The sequence below is a fragment of the Mobula hypostoma genome, chromosome 8 (genome assembly GCF_963921235.1).
Source record: "Mobula hypostoma chromosome 8, sMobHyp1.1, whole genome shotgun sequence".
Classification (NCBI taxonomy): domain Eukaryota; kingdom Metazoa; phylum Chordata; class Chondrichthyes; order Myliobatiformes; family Myliobatidae; genus Mobula; species Mobula hypostoma.
The window spans coordinates 26,760,250-26,784,556 of record NC_086104.1 but is presented as its reverse complement, the minus strand read 5'-3'; the positions used below and the strand labels follow the sequence as shown (position 1 = coordinate 26,784,556).

The 24,307-nt window shown below is 43.3% G+C and overlaps 1 protein-coding gene across 1 annotated transcript in view; it reads left to right on the top strand.

Moving 5' to 3' along the window:
• Positions 1 to 23,548, top strand: part of fh (fumarate hydratase) — a 33,452-nt gene extending 9,904 nt beyond the window's left edge. Inside the window, exons 4-10 of the mRNA XM_063055599.1 lie at positions 772 to 948; positions 1,573 to 1,755; positions 4,771 to 4,936; positions 7,933 to 8,136; positions 11,080 to 11,207; positions 17,066 to 17,219; positions 21,017 to 23,548. Of these exons, the coding sequence (XP_062911669.1) occupies positions 772 to 948; positions 1,573 to 1,755; positions 4,771 to 4,936; positions 7,933 to 8,136; positions 11,080 to 11,207; positions 17,066 to 17,219; positions 21,017 to 21,159 (1,155 nt within the window). The 3' untranslated portion in view covers positions 21,160 to 23,548. The remainder of the gene's footprint in view (positions 1 to 771; positions 949 to 1,572; positions 1,756 to 4,770; positions 4,937 to 7,932; positions 8,137 to 11,079; positions 11,208 to 17,065; positions 17,220 to 21,016) is intronic.
• Positions 23,549 to 24,307: the final 759 nt, after the last annotated feature.

The window sequence follows — 24,307 nt, the reverse complement described above, 5'->3', positions numbered from 1 at the left end:
ATAACATAGAAAATCCACAGCTTGGTTTAATATAGAAGTTTGATTTGTACAATGGATTATACTATTAGATATTACAGCACAGTAGAAAATTACTTAAAAGACAAATGGATTGGGCAAGAAAATTAACATGTTTCAGGACTGGATGTGATGATAGATCTGGATGGATGGGCTTCAAAGTCTAGTCCTTGTATTCTCAAAGTCGAAGTCGAGCTTATTGTGTTATACACCTGTACATGTATGTATGCATGCACAGGTGAACTGAAAGCCTCACCTGCAACAGGATCACATACACATAGTATTGGAAATTGCACAACATCCTCAAGTTCAAGGTACCTTTTATTATTAAAGTACATATATGTCACCATATACACCCTGAGATTCATTTTCTTGTGGATGTACTCAATAACTCTGTGAAATAATCACCGTACAGAATCAATGAAAGACTGCCCAACTAGGGCGTACAACTGAATACATGAAAAAGAAATAACAATAAATAGACAAGTAATAAATATTGAGAACATGAAAGTGAGCCCATTGGTTGTGGGAACATTTCAATGATGGGCCAAGTGAAGTTGAGTGAAGTTATCCCCTCTGCTTCAAGAGCCTGATGGTTGTGAGAACCAGCTGAAGTTAGTTCTGAGGATCCTGTTTTTGTTCTGAGCATTGTATTATAATGTTAAGAGCAACTTGATTATTTGCTGCTATTCTTTGTTACTACGACTGACTAAAAGGTACAAGAAACTTAAAATGAGGTATTTTATGTCATTGCAGGTGATTGCTGGAAAATTGGATGTTCACTTTCCTCTGGTCGTATGGCAGACTGGCTCTGGAACACAAACCAATATGAATGTGAATGAAGTTATCAGCAACAGGGCAATTGAGATTCTCGGAGGTAAACTGGGCAGCAAAGATCCCGTCCATCCCAATGATCATGTGAACAAGAGCCAGGTACTGATTGAGGCCACAGCCCTAGCCCTTTGAAACTTTGTTTTTTTTTAAATGGTCTGTGAAATGTATATAGTAGGAAATAGTTTTATTACAAATGATTCTGGAAACACTCTGCAAGTCAGGCAGTATTTATGGAGAAAGCAACAGGTTTAATGTTACAGGAAATCAGATCTGAAATGCTAAGCTTTTTTCACAGATGCTTCCTGACCTGTTGCATGTGTCTGCTATTTTCTAGTTTTTAATTTCATATTTCTACCATATGAAGGTTTCATTTGAATAATTTTAATATCTTGATATTTTTTTTTCCCAAATTCCCAATTAGTTATATGTGGTTAATGCTTGAGGACCATGGTTATTGGGACCTACTGTCACAGGGAAATGATTTGATGTGGGGGTGTTCGTAGAAAGTTCATAAATATGAGTTGGAAACAACACTAACAAATTTCATTAGTGTAAAATCTTTAATGTTGCAAGGTGATGTGTAGAAACACTATTAAAATAAATTTGAGCAGACTCAATGGGCCAAATGGCCTAATTCTGCACCTATATCTTATTTTATGTTTGTTAATGTCAAATGTTGAATTAGTCTTGATTTTCCAATTCCTTTCTTTCCCTTTGTTGCAGAGTTCCAATGATACATTCCCAACTGCCATGCATATTGCTGCTGCAAAGGAGGTTCATGAGGTGCTTCTGCCCGGTTTGCAGAGGCTCCATGATGCCCTTGATGCTAAGGCCAAGGAATTTGCAGACATCATCAAGATTGGCCGTACACATACACAAGATGCAGTACCTCTGTCTTTAGGGCAGGTGGGTTTTGTTCTATGAAATCTCACAGTTATTTGACAAAGAAAGCAAAAATAAATAAAAAGACTGAATCTCTCAGAAACTGGATAGCACAGCTGAGAAAGGGAGCTCGTCAGATACGATGGTAAAAAAAAACTGTCCTTTTGTAGCAATCATATCAAATGCTTCAAGCTGAGAACAGATCCTTAGGTGTATTATTTACTGGACAAAAATGTGATGTAAGTTGAATGGACATAGGATCCCAATACACTAAAGATCACTTTCACCAAGGTTTCGAACTGAGACAGGAATACTGGAAATCACACACAGTTCCCCTGTAGTCTGTAGATTTTGTCCATTAGGGTGTCTGTTCAGAGTAACAACACTATTTGAAAGGCAAACCAAATTCTCGGGTTTCATTTCAGCGGGATTGAATACAACAGGTGGAAGCAGTACAGGTTCAATAGACCTGTATTGAACTTCAGTCATATAATAACTGAAATACTACACGCTGGTTTGGTCACTACTTTATAAAATAGATATCAAATATTGGAAAGGGTGCAGAAAGGATTTAGGAGATTGATCCCAGGAATGTGAAACTGTACAGGTCAGGATAGGATAAACAAACACTGCTTCAGTTCTGAGAAAAGGAAACTGGGGCGGCGGTGGGGTAAGTCATCTTGCTTTCACCTTAGAGAGCAGTAAGATTAATTGTATAGACATTATTTCGTTGTGTTTAAATTACATCCAGCAGGAGTTTCTCCTCTATTTAATTAATAATCAATGTTTTTTTTTTATATCTGGATTTCTAATTAGTTAAAAGCGCCTTATGTTTGAGGACCATGGCTATTGGGACCCACTTTCATTCTATATCTGACATAGAGAAATGACTTGAGATTGGTATACAAAGAAAGTACATAAATATGAGTTGGGAACAACACTAATAAATTGTATTAATGTAAAATCTTTAATATTGTAAGGTGATATGAAAGAGCATTATTAAAATAAATTTGACAAAAGGCTCTATCAGCTGTTATTGAGATATTTACCCAAAAGCTTGGACAGCAGAGGTAAACATACCCTCAATGGCCACTTTATTAGATACCTCTTGCACATACCCACATCATGCCTTATTCTCATTGCTGCCATCAGGAAGGAGGTACAGAAGCCTGAATCCACACAGTCAACAATTCAGGAACATCATCTTCCCTCCTGCTATCCAATTTCTGAATGGGCATTGAACCCATGAACATTACCTCACTTTTTTATTTCTATTTTTGCATTACTTATTAAATTTAACTATTTTATGTATACATAGTGTAATTCATGTTTTTTTGTATTATCATGTATTTCATTGTATGCAGCTGCAAAGTCAACAAATTTCGCGACATACTCCAATGATATTAAACCTGATTCTGATAAGTGCTGGCATTACATTTGTCTTCCTTACCACTGCTTCAACCTGCAAGTTAACCCTTAGGGAATCCTGCATGAGGTCTTCCAAATCGCTTGGATCCTGATTTCAGAAAGTTTCTTTTCCATTTAAAGAATGGAACCAAAATGCTTGACCATACATTTCACTATGCTATATTCCATCTGCAAGTTCTTTGCCTATTCTCCCAGTCTGTCTAGGTCCTAGACTCCCTGCTTCCTCAACACTATCTACCCCTCCACTTATCTTTATATTGTCTGTAAACCTGGCCACAATGTTATCAATCCTGTCATCCAAATAACATGATTATTTAAGTTACTGTTGCCTTCCAAGTCAGCTTAGACCAGTCTGACCATTCTCCTCTAACCTCTCATTAACGAGGCATTTTCGCCCACAGAATTGCCACTCACTGGATGTTTTTTTTTGCACCATCCTCTGTAATCTTGAGAGATTTGTGCATGAAAATCCCAGGAGATCAGTAATTTCTGAGATAATTCAGACTACCCTATCTGACACCAGCAATCATTCCACAGTCAAAGTCACTTAGATCACATTTCTTCCCCATTCTGATGTTTGATCTGAACAACAACTGTATCTCTTGACCATGTCTATGTGCTTTTATGCATTGAGTTGCTTCCACATGATTGGCTGATAAGATATTTACATTAATGAGCAGATGTATGGGTGTACCTAACAAAATGGCCACTGAATGTAGTCATTGTTTAAAGGACAACAAAGCAGAAACCTTTAAGAAAGGACTACCTGAGCCTGTGATCTTGGCAGCCGAAGGTATTGATTGATATTGGAGGTGTACAAGGACTGGAGGTGTGGAAAGATCTCAGTGCATTGTAGGTCTGGAGAAGCCTCCAAGTAAAAGGAGGGGCTAGGCCTTGGAAGAACTTGAAAAAGATTTTGAGAATTCTAACATCATACCTGGATGTCAGTTGAATTACAGATCCAGTTAAGGCAGCAGACTTTTTTTTTTGGGTTAAATTGTAGAGTCCAGCTAGGTGAGTCCTGAGCTTCATTTAGGTATAATAAATGATGAAGGAAGAAGGTACTTGAAAACCTTGTGTTCATTGGGTATAGTAGAGCATCCATAGGGAATCAAATACTTTTCAGTTCAGACAAGGGGTTTTAATCAAATACTTGAACGTGCGCATAATCGGATGCAAAGCTTCTTTAATCTGGCTTGCATTGAGTTCCAATGTAGCTGTGGTAAATTTTATTTCATCCCCATTCTTCCACAAGCCTCCCTACTGCCTCCTTCCCTTCTCCAAGCAAAGTCCATCAGCAATAACACATCTCCTTTGAGTGAAACTTTTTTTATTTGTGGAAAATCATTGCTGGCTTTCTGCTGAGTCCCATATTAGAAAATGAATTGAGATTGGCTAAGCGAAAGGAAGCCTTCATGCCAGAAATTTAGGTTGTTTTGGAACATGTCTCTAATATAAAAGGTTAACTTGCTAATATAGTCTCCATAAAACTGTCCTATTCAGATTACTGTGACCGTGATATCTTGCTGCATGATATTCATTCAGGCTGCCTCAGTTACCTTTTAAATTTATTGCTTGGATTTCACAGCTTTTGGTGTTCATTCAATTTAGGAATTTAGTGCCTACGTACAGCAGATAAAATATGGCATGGAACGGATTAAGGCTGCAATGCCAAGGATCTATCAATTAGCGGCTGGTGGAACTGCCGTGGGAACTGGATTGAACACGTGGATAGGATTTGCAGAGAAGGTGGCTGCCAAAGTTTCAGAATTCACAGGTCAGACATTGTGCAAAACTGTATCTGTGCTTTAACTATTAATAATAATTTAGTTTTTAAATATAATGTTCAAATGTCTCACATGCAAACACAGCCTTGTAAGGAATAAATCCAGTAATGGTCATTGCACAGAGCTGGGGGGAGGCCCCACAAATCCTGATGATCCAATACTGAATAACACAAAATGCTGCAGGAATTCAGGAGGTCAGGCAGCATCTATGGATGGGAATAAAGAGTTGAAGTTTCAGGCCAAACCATTCATGACGATTGGAAAGGAAGGGGGAGTCGGAGGCCAGAATAAGAAGATGGGGAGGGGGGTAGGATTACACACTGGCAAGTGATAAGTGAAGCCAGGTGGGTGGGAGAGGGGGAATAAAGTTGGAAGCTGGGTGATGATAGGTTGAAATGGTAAAGGGCTGAAGAAGAAAGAATCTGATAGGAGAGGAGAATGAAGCATGGGAGAAAGGGAAAGAGGAGATGTACATTAACAACACATCCTTGCTCTTATATTCTAGTCCTTTTGAAAGGAATGCTAAACATTGCATTTGGTTTCCCAACTACCAGTTCCATCTGCAAGTTAACCTGTAGGGAATCCTGCACAAGGGCTCCAAAATCCCTTTGCGCTTCTGATTTTTGAATTTTTTTTCCCCTTTAGAAAATGGTCTGTGCTTTTATTCTGTCTACCAAAGTGCGTGACCGCATACTTCCCTACACTATTTTTCATCTGCCATTTCTTTGCCCCTTCTCCCAATCTGTTCAAGTCCTTCTGCAGACTCCCTACTTACTCAATACTACCTTCCCCTCCACAATCTTTGTACCATTTACAAACTTGGGCACAAAGCCATAAATTCCATCATCTAATCCGTTGACATGTAACGTGAAAAGATGAGATTCCTATACTGACCCCCTGTGGAACAGCACTTGTCACTAACAGCCAACCAGAATAGACCCCCTTTTATTCTCTCTCTCTGCCTCCTGCCAGTCAACCAATCAGCCAAACATGCTAGTATCTTCCCTGTAATACCATGGACTCTTATCTTATTAAGCAGCCTCACGTATAACACCTTGTTAAAGGCTCTCTGAAAATCCAAATAAGCAACATCCACTGACTTTCCTTTGCCTATCCTGCCTGTTATTTCTTCATAGAATTCCAACAGATTTGTCAGGGAAGATTGTTCCTTAAGAAAACCATGCTGTCTTTGCCTACGTTATCATGCATTTCCGAATACTCCTAAACCTCATCCTTAATAATGGACTTCAACATCTTCCCAACCACTGAAGTCAGGCTAATTGGCCTATAGTTTCCTTTCATCTGACTCTCTCACGACTTAAAGAGTAGAGTGACATTTGCAATTTTCCATTCCTCTAGAATTATGCCAGAATCAATTTATTCTTGAAAGATCATTACTAATGCCTTCACAATCTTTTCAGCTACCTATTTGAGCCTTGGGGTGTAGTCCATCTGGTCCAGGTGACTTATCTACCTTCAGATCTTTCAGCTTCCCGAGCAGCTCCTCAGGATAGCAACTGCACTCATTTCTGCCCCCTGACACACTCAAATTCCTGGCAATCTGCTAGTGTCTTCCACACTGAAGATTGACAGGAAATACTTAATAAGTTTGTATGCCATTTCTTTGTCTCCATTACTACCTCTCCAGCATAGTTTTCCAGGGTCCAATATCCACTCTCACCTCTCTTTTACTGTATATATCTGAAAAAAAAAATTTTGGTATCCTCTTTGATATTATTGGCCAGATCAGCTTTATATTTTATTTCTTTCTCTCCTTATGATTTCTTTTAGTTGCCCTCTGTTGGTTTTTAAAAGATTCCCAATCTAACTTGCTGCTAATTTTTGCTATATTACATGCCCTCTCTTTTGCTCTTACATTGTCTTTGACTTCCCTTCTCGGGCATAGTTGCCTTATCCACCCTTTAGAATACTTCTTTATTTTTGGCATGTATCTATCCTGCACCTTCTGAATTCCCTCCAGAAACTCCAGCCATTGCTGTTCTGCTGTCATCCCTGCTACTGTCTCCTTCCAATCAATTATGGCCAGCTCCTCTCTCATGCCTCTATTTTTCCCTTTACTCCACCGTAATACTGATACATCTGACTTTATCTTCTCCCTCTCAAATTGCAGGGTGAATTCTATTATGATCACTGTCTCTACCTTTACCTTGAGGTCCCTAATCAAATCTGGTTGGTTACACAATACCCATTTCAGAATTGCCTTTCCCCGAGTGTGTTCAACCACAAACGACACTAAAAAGCCAACTCGTAGGCATTCTACAAATTCCTTCTCTTAGTATCCTATCCAGGACTAACCTGATTTTCCCAACCTACCTGCATATTGAAATCTCCCATGATTATCATAACATTGCCCTTTTTATATGCCTTTTCTTTTTCCCATTGAAATTTATATTCCTTATCTTGGCTACTGTCCGGGGGGCTGTATGTAACTCCCATCAGGGTTTTATTTTGCTCTTGTAGTTTCTTAAATCCACCCACAATAAGGACTCCTCTTGGTTGTACAGTGCATATGGTGTATTAGCAATCTGTTCTAATGTAATTAGTTATTGGGCACACCCTGCCAAACCAGTTCAGTGAAATTAGTTTGAAATAATGGAGTTTACCAAGGTAAGGAAAGTGCTCTTATTTTTGTAAATATATGCACCAGACACGGCATATTTTTTGCATATTTAAATGTTCCTTTTCCTTCTATTTGCTTTTTTTTAAAAATTCCGTCTTGCAATAAAATGAAAATGGTTGTACTCGCAGTAAAAGAAAATCATCCTCTCTGATTAGTCTCTGTGGAGGGGTGAAACCGTCAAATGCTGGGAAAGACATTTTGTAGAGAGACGTGTGCTTTCCTGCACTTACACTAACTAGCAGTGGCTAGCATTTGGCACATGCTGGATCATGTGTTTATACTTCCATTGCTAAGCACTGAATTGCAGCAAATGACCACTGAAAATAATGCGGCCTTTGTTTTCAGGTTTACCATTTGTCACTGCGCCCAATAAGTTTGAAGCACTTGCTGCACACGATGCTTTGGTCGAACTGAGTGGTGCCATGAACGTTGTTGCCTGCAGTCTGATGAAGGTAGCCAACGATATTCGTTTTCTGGGATCTGGACCTCGCTCTGGTTTGGGGGAGCTTATTCTGCCTGAGAACGAGCCAGGGAGCAGCATCATGCCGGGTAATTCTACAGTTTGTATTCTGCGGCAGAGTGCCTGGCTAGAGTTGCCACTTCACACATTGTACTTTGTTCTTTTAAGGTATAGGTACATAGGATGAAAAATTTACATCTTGATTACAACAAACTTTGTTTTCCAAGGTGATGCAAAACAGCCAATTCCTATCTTTAGGGACCAAACTTAGGACTGCAATAGATCACAATTGATTCATGGACTTCAGCAGAACAAGTAGACTGCTGTTATCTTTTTCCCAGGGTCCAAGCGTCTTAACACTAGAGGAATGCATTTAAGGTGAGAGGAGTTAAGTTTAAAGGAACCTGCCGGGCCGGGCAAGTTGTTTATACAGAGTGGTGGGTGTTCGGAAAGTGCTGCTAGGGCTTGTAGTGGATCAAAGATGAAAGAAGCATCTAAGAGGCTCATAGGTTGGCACATGAATAGGTGGAGAATGAAGTAGGCAGAAGGGATTTGTACTGTGGAGAGCATTCTGACAGGCTGCATTACCATTTGATATTCGGGGGGTGGTTCTACACAGGATCGAAAGATGCTACAGAAAGTTGTATAATTAGTCAGCTCCATCATGAGTATTAGACTCCGTAATATCCAAGATATTTTTAAGGAATAGTGCCTCAGAAAGGTGGCGTCCATCATTAAGGACCCCCATCACCCAGGGCATGCCCTCTTCTCATTGTTACTATGAGGAAGGACGTACAGAAGCCTGCAGCCACACACTCAGCAGTTCAGGAATAGCTTCATCCCCTCTGCCATACGATTTCTAAATGGACACTGAACTCATGAACACCACCTCACTTTTTTATTATTTCTGTTATTCCACTATTTTTAATTTAACTTTAATATACAATATATTTACTGTAATTTAATTTTTTTTCTATATTTATCTCAGTATTGCATTGCACTGCTGCCACGAAGTTAACGAATTTCAGGACATATGCCAGTGATATTAAACCAGATTCTGATTAATTTAGGTAGGCGTTGAATTACTGGTTTAATTAGTTAGATACAACATTATTGCCCAAAGGGCCTGTTCTTGTTCTATGTAACAAAGCCAAGAAATTCACATTGATGTCAATATGAAATCAGCCCTGGTTCTGCACTGAAGAGCTTAAGAAGAATTGTCCAATCATCAGCATTCTGTGTGGTTCTTGTGACAAAATATTTAATAATTTTTTAATTCCATTAGTCTGGAAACACTGAGACTTCAATTCCAGTGTTCCATGGCCATATGAAATTTGAACCTATTGAGTTTATGCAAAACTGGGCTTTAGAGAGCCACAGTAGAAGCTGGGACAAAAGAGGATAAGGCATATGAAAAAGGATCTAGTGCTTTCCTAGCGCATATGATGAATAAAGTCTTTTCGGGCTTCCAGATGGGTACAAGTATCAATTATAACTGACGTTTCGATGACAACTCTTCCATCATCATCAGGGATGATGCCTGGGCATGTTATTTCAGTGGTATTTATACCCCCATATCAGTCCCTCCTGATTGGTTAGTCCTCATCCAATCAGGTTTTCACTCTCCCACCTTGTTTACAATTGAATTCCAATTCTTATTTAGAGTAAGACCTTCCATCTTTGTTAAAATTCTTTTCTTCTAGTCTTATTTCAATGCAATGTTCTACTACGCAAATTTCTCAGGTAACCCAAATGGATACACCTCCCGTGCTGCTTGATGTGGGTTTCCACCATGTGTCCCGTCTGGCCGATATATGCTGCTTGGCATTCACAGGGAATCTTGTAAACCCCAGCTGACCTCAGTCCCAGGTCATCCTTGACCTGCATAAGCTGTGTTTTAAGCTTCCTTACAGGTTTCTGGATGGGATTAATCCAATATTTCTTCAAGATCCAAGCAGTCCTTCGACAAGCGACAGGTTCCTCCTTGTTGTTAGGTTTCCTAGTTTTTGCCTCAACCGTTTTTAAGGGCCCATTTGATTTCCTTCATCTTATAGCCATTCAATTTACAATGGAGATGGAGGAAAATGTTTGCCTCCTGATCCTGAACATTCTAGTACAACGCAAACCGGACGGTAGTCTCAGATATGGTGTCTATTGGAAACCCATTCAAACGGACTTATGATTCAACAATAACAGCCACCATCGTGCCTCCCAACGTAGAGTGGTTCTTTTGACTTTGACTAACCATGCAAAAACTATTTCAGACCCAAAGAGTCTCCCCGAGCAAATGAGACAATTATGCACGACACTTCTACAGAATGGTTACAAAGAGAAGGAAATCGATTAGCCCCTTACAAGTGTCGACGGAAAAATCAGGAAACCTAACAGCAAGGAGGAGCCTATCACTCCCACCAGTCTTCCCTATATTTCCACACACAGTGGAAGCACACTTTCAGGGAGCACAGGAGATATTGCCTTTCGGGTTACCCAGAGAAATCAGCTGTAGTGCAATACTGCATTCACAATGGCCATAGGATTGACTTTGATAACACAAGACTACTGTGCCGCGCCAGTGGCTTTTGGGATCACCTGGTAAAGGACGCCATTGAAATAAAAATAGAGGGAAAGAATTTTAACAAAGATGAAGGTCTCGCTAAGTATTGGAATTTAATTGTAAACATGGTGGGAGAGTGGAAACCTGATTGGGTGAGGACTAACCAATCAGGAGGGACGGACAATGGGATTAACACCAGACTAGACATACCCAGGCATCATCCCTGATGAAGATGGCAGAGTTTGTCATTGAATCGTCGGTTATAATTGATACCTGTACCTGGCTGGAAGCCTAAGAATAGTTTATTTGGATGGTGCACATGTTCGTATAGGCAATTTCACCTCGTTTTGCTGCTATATTTCTTTTTTGACTGCTGTGATTTTAGAATTCAAAAATAAAACAATGGTTTATATAAAACCTCAAGTTTCTGTTAATGTCTAACTTTAATTTTCACAAAGTATTTTCTATCCCTTGTAAGGTAAGGTGAACCCTACTCAATGTGAAGCTGTTACCATGGTAGCTGCACAGGTCATGGGAAATCACGTCGCTGTCACTGTTGGTGGAAGTAATGGCCACTTTGAGTTGAATGTGTTTAAGCCCATGATGGTAAGTATAAAGAAGGCAGTTTTTGTTTTTGTTTGAAGGAATTTCTGATTCATCATAACATGAGTCCTTTTCAATGGTACAAAGCAATAAAGGCACATACTGTGTCTATGTAATACTGGTTGTTTGTCTTCTAACTGCAGTGTGTTTGATGCATGTATCTTTGTGTTTGTGCATATGTTTGTATACGGTTAAATTTTAAATTAGTCCCCTAAGTTTACTGCCTGTTATATAGCACTGTGAATTTTGTCTTGTATCCCAGAACTAAAGACTGCAAGGTATGGCTGATTTTCATATGGTGCAGGATTAGGGAAATTGAGTTTTATGAAGAGGAGGAAGAAACCACATTCTCAGAGAGAAAGTTCAAATTATTGCTGCACTGTGCTTTTGTAATAATGCTACATAGCTGCTTCTTCTGTCACATCCACTCATCCATCTTTCAGATATGTTGAAATGAATGCCACCCCATCCAAAAAAATTGATAATTTTCGCTATTTTATACCAACTTGAAGTTAGCAATACTTTACACTATATAGTTTTAGGAGATGAAGCAACATTCATGCTGATATATAACAAACAATAAGGGCCCAACATGTTTGATATAACTGTGGCAAACAGGTTACTGGGGTAAATCTTTGCTGCTCCTGTTTGCCGCAGCTCTTTCCAACATGTCGGGTCTTTTTTATTTGTTATATATCAACATAAATTTTGCTTCATTTCCTAAAACTATATAGTGTAAAGTATTGCTGACTTTAAGATAGTGCAGGAGATAGAATCCCCGTGCAAAAGGAACAAGTGATGTGATAGTGTGGTGAACCTGTTTGTGTGATTAGTTGTATCTCTGTTCAATCCAATAGTCACTTCATCTCAGAAGAGCCACTTTGCTCCTATAATGTCGAGAGACCATATATGCAAGTTCTTTCTTCACTTATATTTTTTTTTCCTCCCCTACCCTCTGTGTTCATATTGAAGAAAGATTTTTAGAGGGTTGGTATGTTCTCTTGAGTTTGTTGATGCTTAAATATATTGTAGCGGTGTGCTACACACAGCGCTAGAATAACAACACGCAGTTGGTGAATTGGAGTTGTGATAAAAGAGATTTATTCAAACTTCGTGACCTCCTTTAAAGCCTTCCAGTTCCCGCCCTCCCCAGGCGGGACTGCTGTGGGGAATGCATATTCGCAGACCCTTTCCGCGCGCGGGATTTTCCCCCTGCTGGTGAAGATGGCCTGGCGCCCTTTTTGGGGCCGGCCTCTCTGCCGGCGCACGCTGTTTCATGAGCCGGTTCGAGTGTGTTGGAAAGTGGGTCGCCACATAACCCCCCCCACCCCCAGAACCGGCGATACATTCCCCAACGCCCCTGCGCCACGGTGCCTGAGCCTGGACCAGCTGCGCCAAGTCCACATGGGCCGGTTTGAGTCGGTCCACCGTGAAAACCTCCGCTCTCCCCCCAATGTCCAGCACGAACGTGGACCCGTTGTTCCTGATCACCTTAAACGGCCCCTCGTAGGGCCGCTGTAGCAGTGCCCGGTGTCTGCCCCGTCATACAAAAAGAAACTTACAGTTCTGCAGATCTTTGGGTACGCAGGTCGGGCTCTGTCCGTGCTGTGAAGTGGGGTTGGGGGCCAGGTTACCGAGCCTCTCACGTAATCTGTCCAGGACTGCTGCGGGTTCTTCCTCTTGCCCCCTTGGGGCTGGTATGAACTCTCCTGGGACTACCAGGGGTGTGCCGTACACCAACTCAGTCGACGAGGTGTGCAGATCCTCCTTGGGCGCCGTGCGGATGCCGAGCAGGACCCAGGGAAGTTCGTCCACCCAGTTAGGCCCCTCCAGGCGGGCCATGAGAGCCAATTTCAGGTGACGGTGGAAACGCTCCACTAGTCCGTTCGACTGTGGTGGTAGGTAGTTGTGTGGTGTAGCTGTGTTCCTAAGAGGCTGGCCATAGCCGACCACAGGCTGGAGGTGAACTGGGCGCCCCTGTCGGAGGTAATGTGGGCCGGTATCCCGAAGCGTGCTACCCAGGTTGCAATCAGTGCTCGGGCGCAGGATTCGGAGGTGGTGTCGGTGAGCGGGACTGCCTCTGGCCATCTGGTGAACCGGTCTACCATAGTTAGGAGGTACCGTGCTCCTCGTGACACTGGCAGGGGCCCCACGATATCCACATGGATGTGGTCGAACCTCCGGCGGGTGGGTTCGAACTGCTGCAGCGGAGCCTTGGTATGCTGCTGCACCTTGGCCGTTTGGCACTGCATGCACGTTTTGACCCATTCGCTGACCTGTTTACGAAGTCCATGCCACACGATCCTGTTGGAGACCAGCCAGACGGTTGTCCTGATGGAGGGGTGCGCTAAGTTGTGAATGGAGTCGAAAACTCGCCGCTGCCGGGACGACGGGGCGGGGTTGGCCGGTAGCTACGTCGTATAGTAGGGTCCTCTCCCCTGGGCCTACGGGGAGGTCTTGGAGCTGCAAACTGGAGACCGCAGTTCTGTAACTAGGGATCTCATCGTCTGCCTGCTGTGCCTCCACCAGTGCTAGTCCACCCCCTGGGACAGGGCCTGTATGGTAGGTTTGGATAGTGCGTCCGCCACGACGTTGTCCTTTCCAGAGACATGCCGGATGTCCGTTGTGTATTCGGAGAAGTAGTACAGATGTCGCTGCTGGCGGGCCGACCAGGGGTCGGACACTTTCGTGAACGCAAAGGTAAGCGGTTTGTGGTCCGTGAACGCGGTGAAGGGCCTACCTTCTAAGAAGTATCTGAAATGCTGGATTGCCAGGTATAGTGCCAATAGCTCCCGGTCGAAAGCACTGTATTTGAGTTCGGGTGGTCGTAGGTGTTTGCTGAAGAACGCCAGGGGTTGCCAGCGACCCTCGATGAGTTGTTCCAGCACTCCACCGACCGCTGTGTTGGATGCGCCCACCGTGAGGGCAGTAGGAATGTCCGTTCTGGGTGCACTAGCATCACGGCATTTGCCAAGGCTTCTTTGGTTTTAACGAAAGCAGCCGCGGTCTCTTCATCCCAGGTAATGTCCTTGCCCTTACCTGACATCAGGGTGAACAGGGTGCGCATGATTCGGGCTGCTGAGGGGAGGAAACGGTGGTAGAAGTTCACCATACCCATGAATTCCTGCAGGCCTTTGGTTGTATTGGGTCGCGGGAAGTGGCGGACCACGTCTATCTTGGCGGGCAGAGGTTTGCCCCGTCTTTAGTAATCCTGTGGCCCGGGAAGTCGATGGTGTCGAGTCCGAACTGGCATTTGGCCGGGTTGATTGTCAGGCCGAATTTGCTCAGGCGGTCGTAGAGTTGACGGAGGTGGGACAGATGCTCCTGGCGACTGCTGCTGGCTATGAGGATGTTGTCCAAGTAGATGAATGCAAAGTCCAGGTCGCGTCCCACCACGTCCATTAGCCGCTGGAACGTCTGTGCGGCATTCTTTAGGCCGAATGGCATTCGGAGGAATTCGAAAAGGCTGAACGGGGTGATGAGTGCTGTTTTGGGGATGTCGTCCAGATGTACCAGGATTTGATGGTATCCCCGGACGAGGTCTACCTTGGAAAAGATCCTTGTGCCGTGTAGGTTTGCTGCAAAGTCTTGAATGTGCGGCACAGGGTAGCAGTCTGGCGTTGTAGCCTCGTTCAGCCTGCGGTAGTGGCTGCATGGTCTCCAGCCCCCAGTTGCCTTGGGCACCATGTGCAGGGGGGAGGCCCATGGGCTGTCGGACCATCGTATGATCTCCAATTCCTCCATCTTCTAGAACTCCTCCTTCACCAGTTGGAGCTTGTGGAGGGGTGGTCCCTGGGTCGGGATGTGGTGCTGTACTCCGTGTCTGGGCATGGTTGCCGTGAACTGCGGTGTCAGTACTGATGGGAAATCCGCCAGGACCCTGCTGAATTCGTCGTCGGACAGCGTGATGGAGTCCAGGTGTGGGGCTGGCAACTTTGCTTCACCCAGGGAGAACGTTTCAAAAGTCTTGGCGTGGACTAGTCGCTTCCCTTGCAGGTCAACCAGCAGGCTGTGAGCTGCAGAAAATCCGCCCCCAGGAGTGGTTGGGCCACGGTGGCCAGTGTGAAGTCCCACGTGAACTGGCTGGAGCTGAACTGTAGCCGCACCGTGCGGGTGCCATAGGTCCGTATTGTGCTGCCATTTGCGGCCCTCAGGGTGGGTCCCGGTTCTCTGTTGCAGGTGTCGTAACTCGTTGGAGGTAAAACACTGATCTCCGCTCCGGTGTCGACCAAAAAGCGGCGTCCGGACTGCTTGTCCCAGACATACAGGAGGCTGTCCTGATGGCCAGCCGCCGTAGCGATTGGCGGCAGCTGGCCCTGACATTTCCCGGGAATTTGCAGGGCAGTCTACAGCGGTGGGCCTCTCTGCCCCATCACTGGTGGTAGAAGCACCACTGTTCGTTGGGCTCCTCACTCCTGTCGCTGGGTTTTGTAGGCTCTGCTGCCAGGCTTGGTCTGGTCTGTCGTTGGGCACATGGCTTGGTGATCTGTGCGACGGATGCCCTTCCTTCCTTGTATTCCACAGCACATCTGCCCGGGCCGCCACCTCCCAGGGGTCGCTGAAATCTGCGTCGGACAGCAGCAGGCATATGTCCTCGGGCAGTTGCTCTAGGAATGCCTGCTCAAACATGAGGCAGGGTTTGTGTCCTTCAGCCAGGGCCAGCATTTCGTTCATTAATGCCGATGGCCCAAACCATCCAGGTGCAGTAAGCGGGCAGCTCGCTCGTGCCGTGAGAGTCCAAAAGTCCTTATGAGCAGGGCTTTGAATGCTGTGTATTTGCCGTCCTCTGGGGGCGACTGTATAAACTCCTCAACTTATGCAGCTGTCTCCTGGTCGAGGGAGCTCACCACGTAGTAGTAACGAGTGGAATCGGAGGTTATCTGCCGAATGTGGAATTGGGCTTCTGCTTGTTCGAACCATAAGCGGGATTGCAGCATCCAGAAGCTTGGCAGTTTTAACGAAACTGCATGAACAGATGTGGCGTCGGTCATCTCTGGTCCAAATATCGTTTGGGCCGTCGGGGTCACCAATTGTAGCAATGTGTTACACACAGCGTTAGAATAACAACACGCAGTCGGTGAGTTAGAGTTGTGATAAAAGAGATATATTCAAACTTCGCGGCCTCCTTTAAAGCCTTCCCGTTCCTGCCCTCCACGGGCAGGACTGCTGTGGGGAATGCATATTCACAGACCCTTCCCGCGCGCGGGATTTTCCCCCTACTGGTGAAGATTGCCTGGCGCCCTTTTTGGGGCCGGCCTGTCTGCTGACGCGCGCTGTTTCGTGAGCCTGTTCGAGTGTGTTGGAAAGTGGGTCGCCACAATATTATCCTTTGCACAGCTGTTTTCCAGCCTTGAGAAATAACCATTTAAATTGTTAGCCTTTGTAGTTCAGAAACATCCATTTGACAAGTGCTAGCAATTCTGTCTGCAGAAGCCTCACCCTTTCTGTTTACTCGGTCTCTGCTATAATTATTATATTGTTTTTCTCCTATCTTGCCCATTTTCCTCGCACTCTCAACTATTCCATGTGATAACATATTCTACAATTTTACCAGTTTCTGGAATGAATTATAGTTTTGATAAAGAACTACAGAAATCCATGAAATTTGAAAATCAAGCCTGGTAAAGAGCATTGAACCGGGTCCTTGGATTGAGAGGGTGATTCTTTAAAAAAAAACTCTTCAAATGGGGATAAATTTCTGTCTTAATGTGTATCATCATTGGGTTGAGAGATAAAGTGGAACAGTGGAGAACTATTATGCCTCATTATGGCCACAAAGCCTGACTAATGTTCAGCTTTTCGTATTAACTGTATGTTCTAATCTCCAAGATGATTTGATATATTTTGCGTTTTTCTTCCAGATTAAAAATGTGCTGAATTCAGCACAATTGATTGGAGATTCCTGTGTCTCCTTCACAGACAATTGTGTGGTTGGAATTGAGGCCAACACTGAAAGGATTAACAAGTTAATGAATGAGTCACTAATGCTGGTGACAGCACTTAACCCACATATTGGTAAGAAAACAGGTTGATGTTATTTCTTTTTGTTTTGGGGAAACTGCTGAGTGTGAGTTAGAATCAGAGTGAAGTGTTTGAGATCAATACTCCTGCTGTGATTGACTGTCGCCACATGGTACATGACTCCAGGACTGATTTTCAAATGTTATTTGTTTACTCTTTGTACCAGAAAACTAGCATGTCACCATGTAATGCTGGGTCAGAATAAAAGACAAAACAAGATCATCTCTTATCTTTGAAAGAAGGCCGTGACCTTCACAGAAAAGAATCTCTTTTGACTTGAATCAGGAGGTGAAGTGAAAGGTTTCCAGTAGTTCTTGAATAGCATTGTGGTCTTAAAAATAAACAATACTTTCAGGGATGGAAATCCTAAGCATTTTGGGTCTGTTGTTGTACGCAATAGTGTAAGATAACAGGCTGTTGCCTTGAAAAAGGTCTGAAGATAGTAGCCCAGCTAATTTGGACTTCTTTCCGTTAACACTTTGTTAACTGAAAATTGAGTCTTGGAAATTGCGACTTCATTGTCATAGGGAGAAGTATAGATTGGAAAGGATTAGAATCATTTAGTCCATCTAGTCCAGGCTGAACCATCTAAACTGCCTACTCCCATTGACCTGCACCAGGACTACAGGTCTCCATATCCCTACCATCAATGTACCTATCTAAACTTCTCTTAAGGGTTGAAATTGAGGTCGCATGCACCACTTGTGCTGTTAGCTCATTCCACACTCTCACCACCCTCTGAGTGAAGAAGTTTGACCCCCATATTCCCCTTAAACTTATCACCTTTCACCCTTAAGCCCATGACCTCTGGTTGTAGTCCCACCCAACCTCAATGGAAAAAAAACTGCTTGCATTTTTCCTCTCTATGCCCTTCATAATTGCCTTCTGTACCATTAGTACTATAGTCTACTTTGGTTTTGTATGAAAACACGGTTAATGGCAGGATCCTTAGCAGTGTGGAGGATCAGGAGGATCTTGGGATCCACTTCCATCGGTCCCTCAAAATTGCCATGCCAGTTTATAGGATTGTTAAGAAGGCGTATGGTGTGTTGGCCTTCAGTAGTCGGGACTGGGCTCAAGAGCCGTGAGGTGATGTTGCAGCTTACAAAATCATGGTTGGCCCATCCTTGGAATAGTGTGTTTAGTTCTAATTGTCTTATGATGTGGAAGCTTTAGAGAGGGTGCAGAGAAGATTTACCAGGATACTGTCTGAACTAGATGGTGAGGATAGGTTGAGTGAGTTTATGCTTTTTTCTTTGGAGCAAAGGGGGATGAGAGGTGACTTGATAGTGGTGTACAAGATGATAAGAGGCATAAATCAAATGGACAGTCACAAAATTTTTCTCAAGATATAAATGGCCAGATCTTTCAAGGTGATTGGAGGAAGCTATAGGGAGATATCAGAGATGAGCTTTCTCTTTCACAGAGAGTGGTAAGTGCATGAAACGCACTGTCGGGGTGGTGGTAGAAGCAAATAAATTAGGATAATTTAATAAACTATTAGACATATGGATGATAGAAAAATGAAGGGCTATGTAGGAGGGAAGGATGAAATTGATCTTAGAATAGGTTATAAGGTTGACACAACATTGTGGGCTGAAGGACCTGTATTGTGCTGTAGTGTTTTAAGAAATAGGATAATGCATAGGATGTTCAGCATGTAACCTATTAATTTTTGGGATGTACTAGATTGCTGGTTGATGGCAACATGCAAAAGTTATTCAGCCACCTTAGGAAGTAGAGGTGTTGGTGAGCCTCCTTATTCATAGCGTCTGTTTGGTTGGACCAGGTCAGGTTATTGTTCACTCCAAGGATCATGAAACACTCAATCCTCTCAGCCTCAGCACCAATGATATAGACAGGAGCACATGCACTGCCCACCCCCTCCCTGAAGTCAGTGATCAGCTCTTTTGTTGACATTGAGGTTGTTGTCATGACACTATGTCAGTAAACTCTCTACCTGCTTCCTGTGCTGCAACTCCAGTGAGACAATGGCCCACTAGAGTAGTGTCGTCTACAAACGTGCAGATGGAGTTAGAACAGAATCCTGCCACACAGTCAGGTATCCCTTACATTCACTTGCTGTCAGTGGGGATGTTCATGTCCCTCTTCATCCTAGTTTCTTAATTAGACCATAAGATATAGGAGCAGAAGTGCGCTATTTGGCCCATCGAGTCTTCGCCGCCTTTCAGTCATGGGCTGATCCAATTCTTCCAACCAATTCTCCTCTGTTTTCTCCCCATACCCTTTGATGCCCTGGCTAATCAAGAACCTATCTATCTCTGCCTTAAATGCACCCGATAACTTGGCCTCCACAGCCGCAACAAATTTCACAGATTTTCCACCCTCTGACTAAAGTAATTTCTCTGCATCTCTGTTCTGAATGGACGTCCTTCAAACTTGAAGTCGTGCCCTCTTGTCCTAGACTCCCCTACCATGGGGAAATAACTTTGCCATACCTAATCTGTTCAGGCCTTTTAACATTCAGAATGTTTCTGTGAGATCCCCCCTCATTCTCCTGAACTCCAGGGAATACAGCCCAACAGCTGCCAGATGTTCCTCATTCGGTAACCCTTTCATTCCTGGAATCATTCTGGTTATTCCTGGAATTATTCTTCTGGAATAATTGTCCACCAACTGGCCGAAGCTACATTTAGGTTGCCAATGCTCATCATTGCTCAACCGATTTTACACAACTGGAGGTGTGAAGGCAGTGTTAAGCCAACTAGAGAGAGATGGCGAGCAGCCTTTCTGCTGCTGGAGGAGTGAGGGAGGCGCCTCGCCAACCGGTTCGAGAGAGCACCATGAACCTTTCTACCTCTGAAGGATTGAGGATAGCACTGGGCCAACTGGTTAGGGAGAGATAGCGAGTTCATGGATGGTAGAGGTATGGAGGGCTATGGTCCAGGTGCGGATCAATGGGACTAGAATGGGTGAAGAGCCTGTTGTGCCGTCATGCTCTATGACTCTAATGGCAAGGGCACTTCACATTGCTTATGTGGGGAGACTCCAGTGTGGCTAACCAATTGGTGAGAGTGATATCCACCTGCTATTCCATTGCTTTGGTTGTCTCACAGGCACCCCCCCCACCCCCCCGCCAAATCCAATCTGTCCTTTGGCTTTAACCATTGCTCAGTTTCTAACATGAAGTTATCGAATGGTGGATGTTGAAGTTCCCCATTCTTGAGCTTTTATTGTGCCTCTCATACCCTCAGTATCACCACCAGGTGAATCTCAACATGGAGAATGCTGATCAATCAGCGGTGGGAGATTGGGTGGACTGTACCCTGTGGTAGTTCTCCTTGCACATGTATAATTCATGGAGTATGGAACTAATACTGAGAAATTCTGAGGTAATTTCCTTCCCATTACCCTGCTTGTACCTCTGATGGGGCATATATAAATAGGGTTAATGATGTATCATTACCTAATTATGACAAAGCTGGCTTACTCTGTAGATTGGCTCTGTCAACTCTGATACTAGTCTGTACATGCTTGTGAGGTTGACTGAGATGGTTTTGCTTTTTTTTCACATTGTAGTCCACTGGTTTTGCTCTGTACAATTCCTGAGCAGTAGGTCAGAAAGATAGATTGCTTCCACAAAACTGAGAGTACATTTTTGACTGGCAAATCTTTCATCACTGTTTTAGCAAGTATCATGTACAGAAAACTATAAATGAAGCACATTGATGTGGATTGTTTTGTAGTGCATATCTTGCTAGGGAATTGTTGATAAAGTCTGGATTTCTCAAAAACAAAGAATGATGGTTTTAACTTCTTGTTGTAAACAGGTTATGATAAAGCAGCGAAGATCGCCAAAGCAGCCCACAAGGAAGGCACAACGTTAAAAGAAATGGCAGTCAAGTTAGGATTCCTTACAGCAGAAGAGTTTGATAAGTGGGTTAAACCACAGGAAATGCTGGGCCCTAAGTAATTTTTACCAGTATTTCGGCTCCAAATGTTTCATAATACTGGGAAATAAATGTTTTGCAAAACTTTTAATTGCTGTTCTCCTGTGCAATCTTTGTAATTTAGCATAGAAAATATTATAGTGAGTGTGCTATTTTAGAAATGAATGCATGGTAAAGAGCAGAAACAGAACTTGAAATATTCAATATTTTGACTTCTGTAGTCAATGCTGCTAATTGAAGAAATCCATCTGGAGCCGGGTCTTCTACCTCATGAACTTCATTTCATAACAGCCAGCTTGTCCAATGCCTGCAGTGAATATGATGAACTCTGCTTCTGAAATTACTTTCATGGTCTACAAGGGAACTGAATTTTTGTACCAAATTTCAACCCCTGAGTTACTCTTACCAAGCTGATAATGCATACTTCTGACCTGACAAGAATCTTCAAGACTCACAGATAACGAAGAGATATGGATCTGCTGTTCCCAATTCGCCTGCTTGTCAAGAATTTGTTCAAGCCATCCAAAGTCAGCAAATTAAAATAGTTTTGAGTTTCTCTTTGGACCTGCATACTAGTGGCCTAACTATAAAAGCTGGACAAGTGGTGTCGCACCTGTGGTCCTAATAGTCTTAGTAGATGCATTGTGAGGGAGGTGGGGAAGTACACGCAGAATTGAACATCCCATGTAGTTGCATCTAACATGTGCTTTTTTCATTCTTATAACTGTTCCAATAGGTATTGTATTTCCTCTATTGTAAAAAAAAACAAAGATGATGACAGTCATCATTATGTGCCATGTCATACGATGTGTGTAATCATGGTCTTCGACCATGATTGTTCTTGCCAAATTTTTCTACAGAAGTGGTTTGCCATTGTCACCTTCTGGGCAGTGACTTTACAAGACGGGTGACCCCAGCCATCATCAATCCTAATCAGAGATCGTTTGCCTGCCGTCAGTTGTCGCATAACCAGGACTTATGATGTGCACCAGCTGGTCATACGAGCATCTACCATCTGCTGCCATGGCTTCATGTGACTCTGATCAGGGGTGGGGAGCTAAGCTGGTGCTACACCTCTCCCCAGGGTAAGCTGCAGGCTAGCAGAGGGAAAGAGTGCCTTACAACCCCTTTGGTAGAGAAGTATCTCCAAAAAGAAACAACCAAATTTCTGATGTTTTTTCCCTTTCAACTGGGGATAATAACCATCACAAACAATGCTTATAAAATAAACACCATCCTGAAATATTCTATGGAAGGAGAACCCAGTGTCCTTCAAACAGCTGTCTGATACCTGTCCAGTAGGTTCGATTCCCTACTCGTACCCCATCTTTGGGAATCCATTAGACAATCAGTTGATCCTTGCTCTTGTGCCACGAAGTTTCTAGTGATTTTTGATCTCTTTAGCCCCATCCCTTACAAACTACGGGGAGTGATTGGTAAGTTTGTAGCCTAAGATAGAAGGAGTCGATTTTAGAAAACCTAGCACATATATTTTTCAACATAGTCCCCTCCGACATTTACACACTTAGTCCAGCGGTCGTGGAGCATATCGATCTTGGACCTCCAGAAAGTGTCCACAGCAGGGGTGATTGATAACTCTGTAGCCTAGGGTAGAAGGAGATGAGTTACATGCACATGCAGTTCAACTCTGAGTGATTATGCAGAAAGTTTGAATTTAGCTCGTCAGGGGTGATAAGTTTGTGGCCTACGGTAGGAGATGAGTTATTAACTTCAAACTTTCTGCACAATCACTCGGAGTTGAGCTGCATGTGCATGTAACGAGAGCTGTATAAGTCATCTCCTCCTATCTTAGGCCACGAACTTATCAATCACCCCTCATACAGTGGTTTCTGGTGGTTGCTATCCTGCTCTGTTGCCTCTTTCCCAGCCCAACCTTATGTTTGCATTCTCAACATCACAGCAACGACACATTGTGACTTTTATTTGGCTGCCACATCAGAATATTTTTAGCGATCACACGTATTCATTCTAAACTTGGGATGCCAAATTACTTAATGGTTCGGAATGCCGTATAATATTCCTTAGCGTCTGGCTTGACCTGTTTGCTTATCACAGCCTAGCATAGTGCTATTCGTCCATATTTCATGGACCTTGTGGTCTCTATTGTTCTGTGAGATGATAATTTTGCATCCTAGATGATGGAGTGTCACTCAACCAGGTGTAATGTGAAGTACCAGGGCCTAGGAGATGTACTACAAATAATGTAACTTATGGATGAAAACTAGGGGCATTTATTAAAAATAATTATTTCTTTGACTATTGGAAGTAACTGTCAAATCTATCTTCTGGAAATGTAACTAGGTAAGAAATACAAACACCTAAGCAATGTACTCATTATTTGCAAACAGTATGATAGCTATGATCTGTTGTATTTTGAGAAATAAAGTCAAATAAATGACCCATTGTGAGTGTTAATAATTATACTGTACTATGCAATAGTCTTAGGCACATGTATATAACTAGGGTGACTAAAACTTTTGCACAGTACTGTATTTGTCAATGTGGAGCAGAGAGCGAGTTTGTAAATCTGGTGGGAGCAAAGGATCGTGTGGGTGGAGTGCCGCAGGAGAGGCTGTGGGACAGGTGGCAGAGAAGTAGTGGAGGTTGGCATGGGTGCAGACACACCCAACCCTGAGACACCAGGCAAGGTCATTTGATTCCAAACAGTTGGGTATTGACCATTGCACAATGTCTCTCTGGTGCTTCCCACTTCCTCCTTTCCCCCTTCCCCTTTTTCCAAGAATTATTCTGCTCTTCCTGCCCGCTTCCCACTCCAAGACTACAATAGAAACCCATATCAGAACCGGATTTATCATTCCTTGTGAATGTTGTGAAATAAGTTTATTTTTGTGGCAGCAGTACAGTGCAAACGTAAAATTACTGCAGTACTGTGCAAATGTCTTAGGCCGCCTAGCCATGTATACAGTATGTGCTTGAGACATTTGCACAGTAATGTACTCCATAGGGTACTCTTATCTCCCCGTTCCATAACCAAGAGTGACATTTGGTTTTCAAACATTTTTAGCTATTAGTAAATAGCTGAACATCTTAGAGCCTAACACTGTATTTTCCCACTTTAAAATGCAGAGCTTGTAATACAGAATTCAGCATGTTGATAAAATTCCTGGTGCGATCCAGTGTCCTAACACA